At 43.6% G+C, this 15,940-nt stretch overlaps 1 protein-coding gene across 1 annotated transcript in view; it reads left to right on the forward strand.

Moving 5' to 3' along the window:
• The window catches only part of LOC122927086, a 640,428-nt gene that overhangs the window by 459,132 nt on the left and 165,356 nt on the right, over positions 1-15,940 (forward strand). The window contains exon 19 of the mRNA XM_044278664.1: positions 12,392-12,748. Coding sequence (XP_044134599.1) covers positions 12,392-12,748 — 357 coding nt within the window. The remainder of the gene's footprint in view (positions 1-12,391; positions 12,749-15,940) is intronic.

The raw sequence follows: 15,940 nt of genomic DNA on the forward strand, positions 1-15,940 counted from the left end.
TGCCAACAAGCGTAAAACCAAATGACGTTATCAGATTTGTGCGCCTTTAACGTATCCGCTTGTATTACCAAACGTTTAACAATGCATGAAAAAGGGTGTTGAAATTGAGCCGCCATGTTTAATAGCCGAAAGGTAGCATTGTAAAGTCGTCAGTCAGACGTCTCTTTGTGTAGACACACTTTTGCGTTTTACGTAACGGTCTTGTCTCTACCGTCAAACGTTTTCCGTTTCTGAAAATTCCGTTTTGCTCGATGTTTTCTTAGTATCGGGATCGGAGTTGCGTGAGTAGTCCGGTACAAGGTGTTATAAACTGCCAAAATTAACAAGTCGGGCGTTAGCGACGTTGAGCGTTATACCCTTAACCTTTAATACAGTTTTACCGTTGTTGAGTTTGTAACCGTACGTCAACGTTAGAACCGTTTATCTAGAACGTGTATTCCATCAACAGCACGACTGTGAATATTAACAGTACCATGTACACAGAACATTTTAGATTCGCTAACCTCAAAGCCATTCGTTCAATTGTCGATGCTCTTTTTTTTTTTTTTTTTTTTTAAATGTTTTTTATTTAAAGTAAGTATAATTGTACAATCATGAAATAGATAAGTCGTATATAATCCATATTGGGGTTGTACAGAGCATACGATAGATGTAAACAGTAGATGTAAACATTAAATGTAAACATTAGATGTATACAATAACAATAGATGTATACAATAACAATACAGTGAAACTGCAATGAGAATGTGTGCAGTTAAGAGTAGGAGTGGTTGAGTATCACCACTCCTATTGAGTCTGAGTCGAGAACATATACATAGTTGTATTTACGGAATAATTCTTACCACGTAGTAAAGTCAAAGGAGAAGGCCAGCCTTTAGACTATTATAGCCTCTATATTCGTTGACCGAAGGTGGAAAACGTGCACATTCCCCATTAATGAGACGGCAGAATATTGACAGTAGTCTGCATGTGGTTGGAATGGTTATGCTTCCCCCATCTATCCCATTTAACACTAAATTTTTTAAATTACGTTCTTCGGCAGCCGCCAATTCTTCAAATCTATATAAGCTATCTATCTTATCCTTCCACATTTCTGGAGATGGAAGTTCTGTTGAAAGCCAGAAGCGAGGCAGAAGGAGGCGAGCAGCCATGAGAAGGTTATGGAACAATGGGGGGATCCCAGGGACGAAGTCCGGAGGTGGAAGGCCCAATAAGGCCAGTTGAGGATTTGGCGGTATTGAGGTTTTACATACTGTATTGCTCCTGTCGAATATGTCTTTCCACCATTTAGATACAATGGAGCAAGTCCACCAAATGTGGAAAAAATTTCCCTTTGAGTCCCTCGCACCTCCAACACCTATCTGAATTCGAGCTAGTCATATTTGGAAGTAATATCAGGGGTCTTGTACCACCTCGTTAGAATTTTATAACTATTCTCCTGAATTAGTACGCACCTTGACGATTTATGAGGGGAGATATAAAGTTTGGTCAGTTCTGGTGGTGAAAAGGAGATTCCCAAATCTCTTTCCCATAAACCAATGAAAGCTGGTTTTGGCATGTTAATAGGAGAGTTTAATTTTTTGTATATTCGAGAGATCGGTTTGCTTATCGCGGTCTGACTACATATCCATCCCTCGAACCAAGTAATGGGCCTAAGGAGAGTCTGGAATGGGATGTGTTTAGAGATGTAATTGTGAAGGAATGATATCGGGGAGGGGAGTGTATCTGAAGTTAAGAGTAACTCAGCCATTTCTTTTTTGGTGATTAACCTACTCTCCTCATCAAACAGTGAAATAATGGGAGTTTGGGATGTTTTAAGAGAGATAGGGAGACATTGTTTTAATTCCAGAGGGGCTAAGTCTAGAATGTCTCTTACTTGTATTAAGGGGGAGGGTAGAGGGAAACCCCAAATAGATTCTCGAAACCAGTTCCATATTGAGAGCGAGGACTTAATAATCTGGTTGGTGTTGGAGAGAGAGATTAATGTTGTTTTGTCACCTGTCAGGAGTGACCTGAAGGAAAGTTGAGCTATGGATGATTCCATGTCCACCCATGATTTATGGGGTGGTTTCCGAAACCAATCAAGGATTCTAGCCAGATGGATAGCCTTGTTGTATGTTTGTGGGTCAGGGAGGCCTATGCCACCCTGATCCCTGGGCTTTTGCAGAGTGGTCATCGCTAATCTCGGGCTTTTTAGTTTCCATATAAATCTACGGATCGCTGACGTCAAAGACTTGAAGTGTTTTTTCTTGATTGGAATAGGAAGCACTTGTTCTAAATAGTTAAGTTTGGGGATGATCAAAGAAGTGATTAAGTTTTTCCTACCAAACCATGACAGGGTCTGGAAATCTAGATGGATTATCTGATCTAAGATAGATTAAAGTAATGGGATGTAGTTAAGATTAAAAAGGTTATTGGGGTCAGAGCTTATTTTCATTCCCAAGTAAGAGATAAAGGGGGTGTCCCAGCTGAAAGGAGATTTAGCTTTTAAAGAGTTAATCAGAGGCGTTGGAATGCCAATGCCTATGGCTTGAGATTTGCTCATGTTGATTTTGAAGTTAGAGAGGGGACTGAATCTTTCTAATAAGTTGATGGATGGCCTTCAAGGAAGTTTGAGGATTTGTAGTGATGATTAACAGGTCGTCCGCGAAAGCTGCGGTTTTATGTTCCTGCTTACCTAGTTTTAACCCCTCTATTGTTGTATCTTGTCTGATAGTTTGTAGAAGCGGTTCCATTGTTAAAACAAATAAAAGGGGGGATAGGGGACATCCCTGTCTCGTACCGTTTTTAATTACAAATGGAAGGGAAATAGTATCATTTACTAGCACTGATGCGGAGGCATTGGAGTACATAGCAAAAGTGGCATCTATATATGGTGGTGGAACACCAAATTTGACCATTACGCAGCGCATGTAGGTCCAATTGACCCTATCGAATGCTTTTTCCGCATCAGTGCTTAGCAAAGTCAGGGGTAAGCCTTTCTTCTTTGCGTAGGTAGATGGCATTGAGAATTCTTGCGGTATTGTCTTTCCCTTCCCTGCCCTTTACAAAGCCTGTCTGATCTCTATGAATCAAGTCTGGGAGGAATGGGGCGAGACGGTTAGCCAGCATTTTAGCAAGGATTTTTAAATCTAAGTTTAAGAGGGATATGGGGCGGTAGCTAGAGCATTGAGACGGGTCTTTCCCCTCTTTGGGTAAAATGGTAATATGTGCTTTGGTCATGTCTGCTGAGATGGGTAATCCTAAGAGGGATCTATTACATACCTGAAGTAAGTGTGGGATAAGGGTGGTACTAAAGGAGCGATAGTAAAGGGCCGGGAGGCCGTCTGGGCCAGGTGCCTTGCCGTTTGGGAGGTTTTTTATCGTTTTGTCGAGTTCTTCAGTGCTGAAAGGGGTAATGAGGATCTGTTTTTGTTCTTCCGTCAATTTGGGAAGAGTAATGGCATCTAGGAAAGAGTCAATAGTATTTGGGCTAGATGAGTCTTGGGACATATGGCGTACTTTCGTGGGATGTTGTATAAGGTTTGGTAATACTCTTGAAATTGAAGAGCAATGTCCTTGGAGGTGATAGCCACCCCCCCCCCATCTCTCCTATTAATTTTACTGATGTGGTTTTGGACCTTCCTCTTTTTTATGAGATTCATCATTAATTTTGAAGCCTTGTTGCCATGGGCAAAGTATTTAAACTGTGAGTGTAAATAAAATTTGGCAGAGTTAGTGTTAAGGAGGTTTTTTAGTTCTGATCTTAGTTTGTTAAGTTGGGATAGATCCGAGGCTAGAAGAGATTTTTTATGAGACTCCTCCAGCTTCTGGATTTCCAAGAGAAGCTGATCCATTTTTGCCATTCTCTTTTTCTTTAGTATGGATCCCAGTTTAATAAATTGTCCTCTTATGTAGGCTTTGTGTGCATCCCACACAGTTTGGGGGGATGTTTCGGGAATGGCATTTAGAGAAAAATATTCTTCCAGGGAGCTCTGTATTTGTTTTTTGTAATCCGGGAAAGTGACTAATTGTTCATTTAACCTCCATTTGAATGTTTTAGGAATATTTTGTGGGTTAGAGATCGATAGGAAGATGGGAGAGTGGTCTGAGAGGTGTATAGACCCCATCCTAGCGTTAGTGCAAAACTGGAGGTGTTCCTTTGAAACTAATAAGTAATCCAGTCTATGATAGGAGTGATGCATATTAGAGTAAAAGGTGTAGTCCCTATTTAAAGGGTTTAAGATTCTCCACACATCGACCAATTGGAGAGAGTGGAGTCCTTTAAGGACACCTCTGAGTTTTGTTTGGGAAAGAGAGGATTTTTGTGATGAGGAATCTAGAGTGGGGTCCATTGTTATGTTAAAGTCTCCACCCATGATAACAATTCCATCTTTAAATTCTTCCACCAGTGGGGTTAAGGAGGAGAACCATTTGTGTTGTTGAGTGTTAGGGGCATAGATGTTGATAAAGGTGTATATTTGGTTTGCAAAGGTACCTTTTACCATTATGTACCGGCCTTCAGGATCTTGTATATGGGAGGTATATTGGAATGGACAACCTTTCTTGAATCCAATGCTTACTCCCCTGGCGGCTGAAGAGTCGGATCCACTGTGGTACCACACTGGAAAACTAGAGAATGAGAGGTTAGGATAATGGTCGATTTTAAAATGTGTTTCCTGAAGAAATATAACAGAACATTTCTCTTTTCGTAATAAAGATAGGATTTGAGATCTTTTGGAGGGCGTTTTGAAGCCTTTGACATTATATGAGGATATTTGAAGATCTGTCATGGCTTGAAAATGTTGGGGGGATTGTAGACTCGCTATTTGTGATTGGAAGCTAATGGAACCCAAGTTTCCAGCCACCAGGGAGCCGCAAACCTATCCATATGACAATTGATTTTCTCATTACTCAGACTCAGACTTACAATACAGTTTCCTAGTAAACTAATAGTAACATAAACATATAACGAGCAATATGCCCGGGTCAGAGGACGGGCCATTGCTGAAAAGTATAACATAGTAACTTTCATAGCCAATAAATGGAAGTAATTAGTTAAAGTGGAACCCAAGTGAATTGGGTAAAAGGAGTATTTAGAGAGAGGGGAGAAAAGTTAGCGACAGTTAGGTCACCCTAAGTAGAGGATAATAAACCAATCATAGACAGTAAAGGTCTATATTTTCCTTTTTTATTTTTTTTTTTTGATCGTTCTATACCTCTAGGTAGGCGGAGTAACATGAGAGGAAGAAGAGGCAGAGGGATAGAGTTAGAAGGTAAAAGCATACAGCTACTTCTTGGTGGTGATGAGCATGTTTTTAATCGTCCACTTGTAGACGTCTGGGAGAAGGACCTTGCGCATTTCTCCTATGTCTGTGAGACTTAGGTGTGCGTAATTTTTCCCAGGGTTCCGGCTTAGGTAGTTCCGGGAGTTCTAGAAGGTTTTGGACGGGGTCCCAGTTCTGGATGTTTAAGGGGCCACATCCCAGAAGGTCATATATAGGTTCTAAGTCCTGAAATGAGGTGATGGACAGTCTGTGGCCGTCAAACATGAAGGATATTCCGAAGGGAAACGACCAGCGGTAGAGGATCTTCTTAGATCTAAGCCAGTCTGTGAGGGGTTTAAGTGCTCTCCGCTTCCTCAGGGTTGACTGAGCCAGATCTTGAAAAATAAGGATGTCTTTCCCCTCCCATTGTATGGGACTCCCGGACCTCGCTTTAAACATAATCGCTTCCTTCACCGGGAACGCCAGAAATTTGCATATCACGTCTCTTGGAGGTTCTGAAGGTGCAGGTTTAGGTTTTAGAGCTCTGTGGGCCCTTTCCAGTGTAACTTCGTGAGCGGTGTCAGGGCCAAGGAGCATAAGGCAAATTTGAACCACTGTGTAAGGAAGGTCACTGGCAGCAACTGATTCAGGAATGCCACGAAATCGGAGGTTGTTTCGTCTTCCTCTGTTCTCCTGATCTTCAATTGCACTGAATAAACTGTTGATGTTTTTCTGGATTAGGGAGACACTGTTTGTAACTGCCTGCTGGTGTTGAATTATGTTCGCTTGATTTCTCTTCTAAAGTCTCAACTCTTCTTCCTATCTGCTTGACGTCGAGCTTGATGGTCGTTAGATCAGAGCTGATGGGGTCCAAAGCAGATGAGAGCGAAGATGCTAAAGCTTCCTTCAAGAAGGATCTGGAGATGGGCAGATTGTCTGTATCTTCCCCACTTTCCCATTCATGAGCAGAGGATTCCGCTTGTTTACGGCCTGCGGCTTTTGGAGTGTCTGGCGCCATTTTATGTTCTCTGGCTGCAACCGTGGCTGCTGCTTTTTTAATAAATTTGTCCATTTCTCCACTCGCTGAGTTCAATTTCTGCTGACTGGCTGGTTCTCCAGCTTTAGACCCACCAATTTTCACCATTTTGGTTAAACCAAGCTGTAATGCCACGCTGTAAGGGTGATACTGGTTATGTCATTACGCTAGCTTCATTCCCCACTGTTGAGTTTTCTCTATTTCTCAACGCGTAAGACAGTAATCAATTTAATTAGTTATCTTCTGGCACTTTATTATAACAAATCAAATATGGTTCTGTCTCTTTAAATGTAGGTGAAGAAGTGGGATAAGCGTTAAATGAACTTCAACCCTTTAATTTGACTCCTGGAGGGCCAGTGGGGGGGAGGGGAGGAAACTTGTGTCCCCAGAGCTAGTCAGAAGCTGGGCCCTTCGTGAGGATATATCTTCTCAGTTGTTGTAGGGACCGTTTGATAATCAAGTGACGGTCTGAGCAAACAGCCACTGCAGGCTATCTAGCTCCCTCACCAGGGGTTAACTTGTTGTCTTGCACAGGGCTTAGCCGGGCTTGCTGCAGGTTCTATCCCCTGCTACAGGCAGACTCACCGACTGGATGGCGGGCTGGCGTCCAGACCGGGGCTACCAGCAGACAGGACCGGAGCTATTGTCCAGTGCAGAGGGCCAGGTAAGAGTCGGAAGGGATGTTTCAGACCGCCGCTGCTGTGTCCCGGTGTGTCAGCGTTACTGCTGTGGGTGTCAGCGCTGGGTTCCTCAGCTCTGTGTGTGGCTGGGGTGCGATGGAGGTAGAGCGGTACCTTGTTTGATGTTGTCTTTATCACAATATGGCGCCCGCTTGATAGAATTTGCCGACGGCGTCTCTCTGGCCTCTGGTCCCGTGCAGTGATAGTGATAGTTCCAACGGGGCTAGGCTTCTTAGTCGTTTAGGGGACACGGCTCGTCCTGACTGTCTGGCTGCTCCAGCCGCCGCAAACCTCCGTCCGAGCCGTGGATGTACACGCTGCTAGGCCTCGGCAGCAGATCAGTCACAGGACCGTTTTTTGGCCCAAATTTGGTCTCTCTGTGAAGAGTGGAATGTGGGTAATCCCACTGTGGATAAATTGGGGTCTTTTGAGGCTTAATTAGCCAAGGATTGAAGAGGATTGTGCCCTCAGAATCAGAGCAGAGGGAAGATGCGTCCTCTCCAGTCGGCAGTTGGCCACGCCCCCAATTGTCGATGCTCTTGATGCTATACACGCAAATACACGAGTTTTACAGGCCGCCGAGCCGGGTGATTATATCCAACTGCGTTTAGAGTTTAAATCCAACCCACTTCAAGTTTTGGTTTGGGGCGGCAAGGGGAGAGAAATGGGCAGATCTGGGCGGGGTTAGGGTGTTTCTAGGAGGGGCTATGGTGTGAAAAAAGGGGCGGGCACCTGTCACCTGTCAGTTTGACGAGACATGTCCCACTATACTACTAGCAGCAGTTTTTGTCCTGACACTGATGTCAGAAACAACCCGTGTCTTATTATAGTAAATGGGCTCTGGTGGGGTCAGGTAGTATCCGGCTATACCAGATACAATACCTTTCTGCAGACTTTTCCTCTGCCGGAACAATTTACTGCTAGTGTGAAATTAGCCTCTGTTTTTGTCCAGTTGATAGTGCTCCACTCTGGGTCACAGCACCCTCATGTTTTTTGTGTTACTGACCGTATTGCAGATTAGGATTTTCATTAGGAATGTCTTTGGGAACAGTGAGGGTCAATTGTGTGTTACATTTAGTGTTTAGAGTCCAAAGTAGGGAAAGATTTAGGAAAACATTGGGTTAGGGTGAGATATAGCCTATTGTTCCATCATCTTCTCACCATCTCATTCTCAATGTACATTTTTATCATGATTTCATTACCATCACAATCATTTATCTGTTCCATCATCTGATTACTCTCACCATCCTCTTTCCATCAACTTTTGGTCAGTTTCCATTTCCTTGCCTTGTTACCTGATAGTGTTGTCATAAATGGTCATAATTTTCGTATATTCAACTGTCCAGTTCTTGCATAATTTGGTCGTTCTGTAAGTCGTGGGGTTAAGTCCTTCTGTAGGTCCTACGTACCGAGAGATACTCTTAGTTCCTGGGAAATTATTTGTATCTTGCATTTCTTAGGTATCGGTATTTTCCCCTTGTAGATACCCCTTAGTTCATAGTCAGTGGGTGGAGACTGTTATAATGTCTGCTCTAAACTGCATATGGGGCAAACAAGAGATACCGCTCCATAACTCGCTTTCATTAATAACAAGCAGCAGTGGACAATACCAGAGAAGTAATGAACAGCATAGATATGAATAAAACACTTGAGGTGAGATCACTATAAGCTGTCGCAGCTCCTGTCTGCATGCTACACCCACTACAGCTCACGCCTCCTCCCAGCTTTATGGACTTTATGGGAGTTTGCAGTCTGGTTTTCCAGGGAGCCGACATTCCCTCTTAAGTCTTTTAAGATGCATTTATCAAAGAGGGACGGGAAGCTGACGAGGGCAAAAAAGAGGCAATTTTGCCTGATAAAATATTTTGAAAAGTTCTGAGAAAGTATTGTGGCCATTTAATTTGTGATATTTAATTGTTTTACATCTAAATTTACACTTAAAGGGGTTGTTTCCCTTCAGAAATTGGCATTTAGCATGTAGACAAAGTTAATACAATGCTCTTACTAATGTATTGTGACTGCCATATTGCCTCCTTTGCTGGCCTCATTCATTTTTTTATCTTATTATTCACCAGCAGAAGGACCCGGCTTCGCACGGGTGTATTTCATCTATTTCATTTAATGTTTGTGTGTGTTGTTAAAAGATATCGACAGTATCCCCCATAACAGTGACCTCTACAGCACCCTGCCCCTTTAACAGTGGCCACCCTTTTATTAGTGACCTCCACAGTACCCCATCTTGTTAATATTGATTTCCACAATAACCCGCCCCCTTAACAGTGACCTCCACAGAGCTCCTTTCCCTTAAAATGTGACCACCACTACACCCCGCCCCTTTAACAATGACCTCCACAGCAGCCCGTCCCTTAACAGTGGCCTCTACAGCAATCTGTCCTTTAACACTGACCTCCATAATGGACCGTCCCCTTAACTGTTACCTTCCAAAGCAGCTTGCTCCTAGGGTGGCCAGAGGTCCAGTTTAAGTCCGGCTTTCAGTCTCCCTGTCCTCCATCCGGCGCAGGGCCAGGACGGACACAGGGATGTCCTTTTGAACAGCTCACTCTCAGACAGCAGCACTGTGGTGTCTGAGCGTGAGCTGCAGGGAGAAAGTCACCCTCCCTCCCACCCCTGCACCTGACAGAAGTTGATTTTTTTATCTTCATTGTTTCAATCCTCATCGGCTGCGGAGTTGGAGGGGTGTGGCCTAATCAGACCGGGGGCATGGCTTAGCTGCACATGGGGGCAGGATTTTAAAGTCCGTCCTTTGAGGGTGGCCTGAATGGCCTCCATACCTGCTTCCTCAACTCTGACCTCCACTGCACTCCGCTCCCTTAACAGTGTCATCCACAGCACCCTGCTCCTTTAAAGCTGACCTACAGCAGTGAAGAAAAATGGCTGGGTTGTTATGGAAACCTGGTGTAAAACTGTGTGTATTTGGAGACTAAGGACATGCGAGCCTCTATTGGCTGATAAGGGTCATGTGACCAGGCTTCTATTGGCTAATGCATTTTTGGGAATATCTCAGGAACGGTATGTCCTAGAGAGCTGAGACCCGGTCTAAAACCTTCCCGGACACCTGATGTACCTGTGTGCCAAATTTAGTGATTGTAAATGCAACAGTGCGGATTCCTTTAGCGCTCATACATGCACACATACATATATATTAGATTGCAGCCACAGCTGCAGAGCACATACATGCCTACTCATGTATGTGTGATTCCAGAGAGGATAGAAATTGTTCATATAGTGTGCAAGGCCGGACACCTCGGCTGGATTGCAGAGTGGTTGTAACCCCTGGATAAGAGCAGTGTGTAATGTAATGGAAAAATAAAGCCAGCAAAGGAGGCAATATGGACAATCACAATACATTGGTAAGTGTTTTTTTTTTTTTGTCTACACAACAAATGTCATTTGCTGAAGTGAGACATCCCCTTTAAGAGTATTCTATGTGTAGGTTGCACATACAGTGCCTTGAAAAAGTATTCATATCCCTTGAACTTTTCCACATTGTTTTACATTACCCCCACAAACTTATATGTAATTTATTGGGATTTCATGTGATTGGCCAACACAAAGCAGCAAGTATTTGTGAAGTGAAAAGAAAATGACAGATGGTTTTCAAAATTTTAAATAAATTAAAATCTGAAGTGTGACGTGCATTTGTTTTCAGCCCCCTGTACTCTGATACCCCTAAATAAAATCCAGTGCGACCAACTGACTTCAGAAGTCACCTAATCAGTAAATAGAGTCCATCTGTGTGTAATGTATTCTCTGTATAACTACAGCTGCTCTGTGAAGGCCTCAGAGGTTTGTTAGTAAACATAAGTGATCAAACAGCATAAAAACCAAAGAACATACCAAACAGGTCAGGGATAAAGTTGTGGAGAAGTGTAAAGCTGGGTTAGGTTATAAAAAAAAACGTGGTCCGCAATTCTAGAGATGAGGAACGGAGTCACGGAACGGAACACTGGTAGCACTACGGAGTGCTTCCGTGGTGTTTCTTTCCATTGTTCCGCACTGCAAATAAATATGACATGCTATATTTTTTGAGGCGGTGCGGACAGACCACAAACCCATTCTAGTTGGATGCTGCCCGTGCATTAGGGACCGCAATTACGGTCCCCGATGCACAGAACGGCCGCACGCGGCTTTAAAGCATGCGGCTTTAGTCGTGTACTACATAAATCTGGCCTACATGGAAGAGTATCAAGGAGAACGTAATTTTTGAAAGCAAGCTATAAGAAGTCCATATAAAGAACACAGCAAACATGTGAAAGAAGGTGCTTTGGTCGGATGAGACTAAAGTTTAACTTTTTGGCCTAAATGCAAAACGTTATATGTGGAGGAAAATTAACACTGCCCATCACCCTGAACACACCATCACCACCGTGAAGCATCATGCTGGGGGGAGGCTTTTCTTCAGCGAGGACAGGGAAGCTGGTCAGAGTTGATGGGAAGATGGATGGAGCAAAATACAGGGCAATCCTGGAGGAAAACCCGGTAGAGGCTGCAAAAGACTTGAGACTGGGATGGAGGGTCACCTTCCAGCAAGACAACGACCCTAAACATATTGTCAGATCTAAAATGGAATGATTTAGATCAAAGCATATTCATGTGTTAGGGCTCATTCACACGATCATGGTTTGGTTCCGCATCTGCATTTTTTGCGGCTCGGGTGCGGACCCATTCACTTCAATGGGGCCGCAAAAGATGCTGACAGCGCTCCCATTTTAGATCATGTCCTATTCTTGTCCGTTTTGCAGACAAGAATAGGCATTTCTATAATCGGCTGTCCGTTCCATTCAGCAAATTGCGGCATCCGTGTTTTGTGGATCCACAATTTGCGGACCGCAAAACACAACACGGTGGTGTGAATGAGCCCTTACTCACAGTCCAGACCTAAATGCCATGAGAATCTGGGACAAGACTTGAACATTTCTGTTCACAGAAACTCTCCATCCAAACTGACTGAGCGTCGGCTATTTTGCAAAGGAGAATCAGCAAAAAATGTCAGCCTCTAGATGTCCAAAGCTTCTAGAGACATACTCCAAAAGACTTGTAGCTGTAATTGCAGCAAAAGGTGGTCCTACAAAGTATTGACTCAGGGGGGCTGAATACCAATGTATGCCACACTTTCCAGATTTTTATTTATAAAACATTTTGAAAACCATGTACCATTTTCTTTTCACATCACACATGCTCGCTACTCTGTGTTGGTCTATCACATAAATACAATGAAATACATTTAAATTTGTGGGTGTAACGTGAAAAAATGTGGATAAGGGGTATGAATACTTTTTCAAGGCACTATATGTAATAACTGAAGCTTAGTATTAGATACTGTAACTTACTATTGAGGTTGTTTTCTCCTCTTGTTGTACTTGCAGTATTATTACCGTTATCACATCTGCAGTATCTTCTCTCTATAGATCACTTTGTGGACAGACACCGATATCTCCTGATGATTAATATAAAGGAAGTAGATCCGGTTATAGATGATCTCCGAGCCAATCATCTACTGAATGAAGAACAGTATGAAGATCTACAAGCAATGACCACTCCTGAAGAAAAGATGAAACATCTATATGATATATTCTGGCATCAGTCGGGCCCCATAAAGGATCAATTCTACATTTCTCTCTGGAGATACAACTACACCGTCATCAACATGCTGCAAATATCAGACAGTAAACCAACACCTTCATTCAGCTACATCCCAAGGACCAGCCAAGACTTAGACTTCAGTAAAGCAGAAGACGGCAAAAAACGTTTAACGTTACCTTCAGGTAATTGAAACTTTGAGGATAAATCTGGCCAAATGGGTGAAATGTCAGCTTTTTTTTGTTTATACTCAATTTATTGAACAGTACAAACACGTTTCGAGCAGCATTAGGTAGCACATAGTCAGTCAGATACAGCATAGTATATACAGCATGGCGGCTCAGTGCTCAGGACATACGCAAATTGGGATTACATGCTTTCAGGGAAGCTCATTTGCATATATTTTTCTCAGAAACACCAAAGAATGTTGCCAGACCTACATTTATCCTCATGCCCAGTGGCAAGCGTGGCATTTCTATGGCCCCAAATAAAGTTATGTCTGGGGGCCCTAATCAGGGAAGGCAAACAGGAATTGCTATTCCCGGCAGCGGTTCTATCTGTCCACAACTGTATCTGTGAACTTAGGCCACAGATACAGTTGAAAACTCTTGACCAATTCTACCTTTCTGCTGCCTGAGGTAAAAGCTGACATGCCACCCACAACCTCATGCCAAATTCTCAATCCAACCCCCCAGTGCTGGGTGGTGATCGGCCACAGCTTCTTTATTAAAGTGGCAAACATTAATAAACCATAATATTGGAGCGGTATGCCAACCGCTGGACTCCCAGCGGGCAAGTACGCCATCTGCTCTCACCATATCTCTGCTGTACTCAAATGCCACCAGCTGTGACTTCATAAACTCAACCAGAATTCGCAGCTCTCAAAAGCCAAGATCATCGGAGCGATATCCAAACTGCTGGCTCTGAACATGGGTGAAGGAACCCCAAAAAATCTGGGGGGGGGGGGGGCAGCATTTTTGCTCTCTGGGTATATTCTTATTCAGTAAACTGCAAGTTGTTTATATCGTTAAATTTTAAGTGTGCTTTTGTGTGAAAAATATCACAACAAAAAAATATGCAAAATGAACAGTTCTTTGTTTATCAGGTCACAGAAATTAACCAAATGTTTGACTTATATTTCAGTTATTCCGGGTACTTTCTCTTACATGTGCCAGTAATAACAGGGCCCCCCATTATGTGCCAGTAATGACAGCCCCCCATTATGTGCCAGTAATAACAGCCCCCCCCCCCAATCATCAATCATGTGCCAGTAAAAATGGGGTCATTTGTGGGGTGTGTTTACTGTTCTGGCATTTTGGGCCGGGCTAAATTGTGAGCAACCCAGTAAAGCCTAAAGGTACTCGTTGGACTTTCGGCCCCTTTACACACCTAGGCTGCAAAAAAGTGTCACACATGTGGTATTGCCGTACTCAGGAGAAGTAGGACAATGTGTTTTGGGGTGTATTTTTACATATACCCATGCTGGGTGAGAGAAATATCTGTAAACTTTTTCCATTTTTTATATATATAATATATGTAAAAAGACACCCCAAAACACATTCCCCAACTTCTCCTGAGTTCGGCGATACCACATGTGTGACACTTTTTTGCAGCCAAGATGCGCAAAGGAGCCCAAATTCCAATGAGTACTTTTAGGATTTCACAGGGCATTTTTACGCTTTTGGATTCCGTGAGGGGTATGGTGAGTTCATGTAAGATTTTATTTTTTTGCACAAGTTAGTGGAATATGAGACTTTGTAAGAAAAAAAAAATAATAATAATTTCCGCTAACTTGTGGCAAAAAAAAAAATCTTCTATGAACTCGTCATGCCCCTCAAAACTGATCTTTATAGCGCCGCAGCGAGTGTTTTTGCAGTGATCAGAATTTTTTTTGTCACTGCGGTGGGGCGGACTGAACGTAAATGTGCGCACAAGATCAGGCCTGATCGGGCGAACACTGCGTTTTTTGTAGAACCTAAGGTGACCCTAATATACTGATATAGATCTGATTGCGATCAGTCTTGATCACTTACAGATACTATATAGTACTAGTGCTGATTGGCGACAGCGATGGCGCTAATCAGTGACTAATCAGTGACTGCGGTGCGGTGGGCGCTAACTACCTAACAAGTTGCTCACTAACTGGCGGTGATAAGGGACCCTTAGTCCCCATTCACACGTCCACAATTCTGCATTTTGCGGAACGGAATTGCGGACCCATTCATTTCGGACAAGAAAAGGCATTTTCTATATAGTTCTGGCAATGTGCAGATCCGCAAAATGCTGAAAGCACATTGCCGGTGTCCGTGTTTTGCGGATCTGTGGATCCACAAAACACATACGGACGTCTGAATGGAGCCTTACAGGGGGGTGATCAATGACAAGGGGTGATCAGGGAGTCTATATGGGGTGATCAGGGGTTAATAAGGGGTTAATAAGTGACAGGGGGGGTGTAGTGTAGGGGTGTGTTAACAAAACAGCGTCTAATATACCTTTCTGATGCGATTTATTTAACATCTACAGCCTGAAAGCGAATGATCATCGCTGGCAGGCTGTAGTTTAACTTCTCAGCTGCACGACGCTGTGAACGCGCGTGTGTTCACGCAAAATCTCAGGTCTCACGAGATGACGCCAATAGGCGTTGCTGAGACCTGAGAGTGCCACCACATTGACGCCTTTCGGTGTTAGTGTGACGGCAGGAGGTTAAATTAAAAAAAATCTGAACTGTGACGTGCATTTGTTTTCAGCCCCCTGCACAATAGCAAACCTATCAAGACATGGCCGTCCACCTAAACTGTGTAAACTCTGGAGGAGCTGAACAGATCCACAGCTCACGTGGTCCGCAATTCCGGAGATGCGGAATGGAATCACGGAATGGAACACTGGAAGCACTACGGAGTGCTTTCGTGGTGTTTCTTTCCGTTGTTTCGCGGTCCCCAATGCACAGAACGGCCGCACAACGGCTGTGTGCATGCGACCTTAGTCGTGTACTCCACAAATCTGGCCTACATGGAAGAGTATCAAGGAGAATGTCATTTTTGAAAGCAAGCTATAAGAAGTCCTGATTGCAGTTTGCCACAAGCCATGTAGGGGACACAGCAAACACGTAGAAGAAGGTGCTTTGGTCGGATGAGACCAAAGTTTAACTTTTTGGCCCAAATGCAAAACGTTATATGTGGAGGAAAATTAACACTGCCCATCATCCTGCACACACCATCCCCACCCAGGGCCGGTTCTAGGTGAAACATGATGGCGGCAGCAGCATCATGCTGGGGGGGGGGGGGGGGGGCTTTTCTTCAGCAAGGACAGGGAAGCTGGTCAGAGTTGATAAGAAGATAGATGGAGCAAAATACAGGGAAATCCTGGAGGAAAATCCG

This window comes from Bufo gargarizans, chromosome 2, assembly GCF_014858855.1.
Source record: "Bufo gargarizans isolate SCDJY-AF-19 chromosome 2, ASM1485885v1, whole genome shotgun sequence".
Taxonomy (NCBI): domain Eukaryota; kingdom Metazoa; phylum Chordata; class Amphibia; order Anura; family Bufonidae; genus Bufo; species Bufo gargarizans.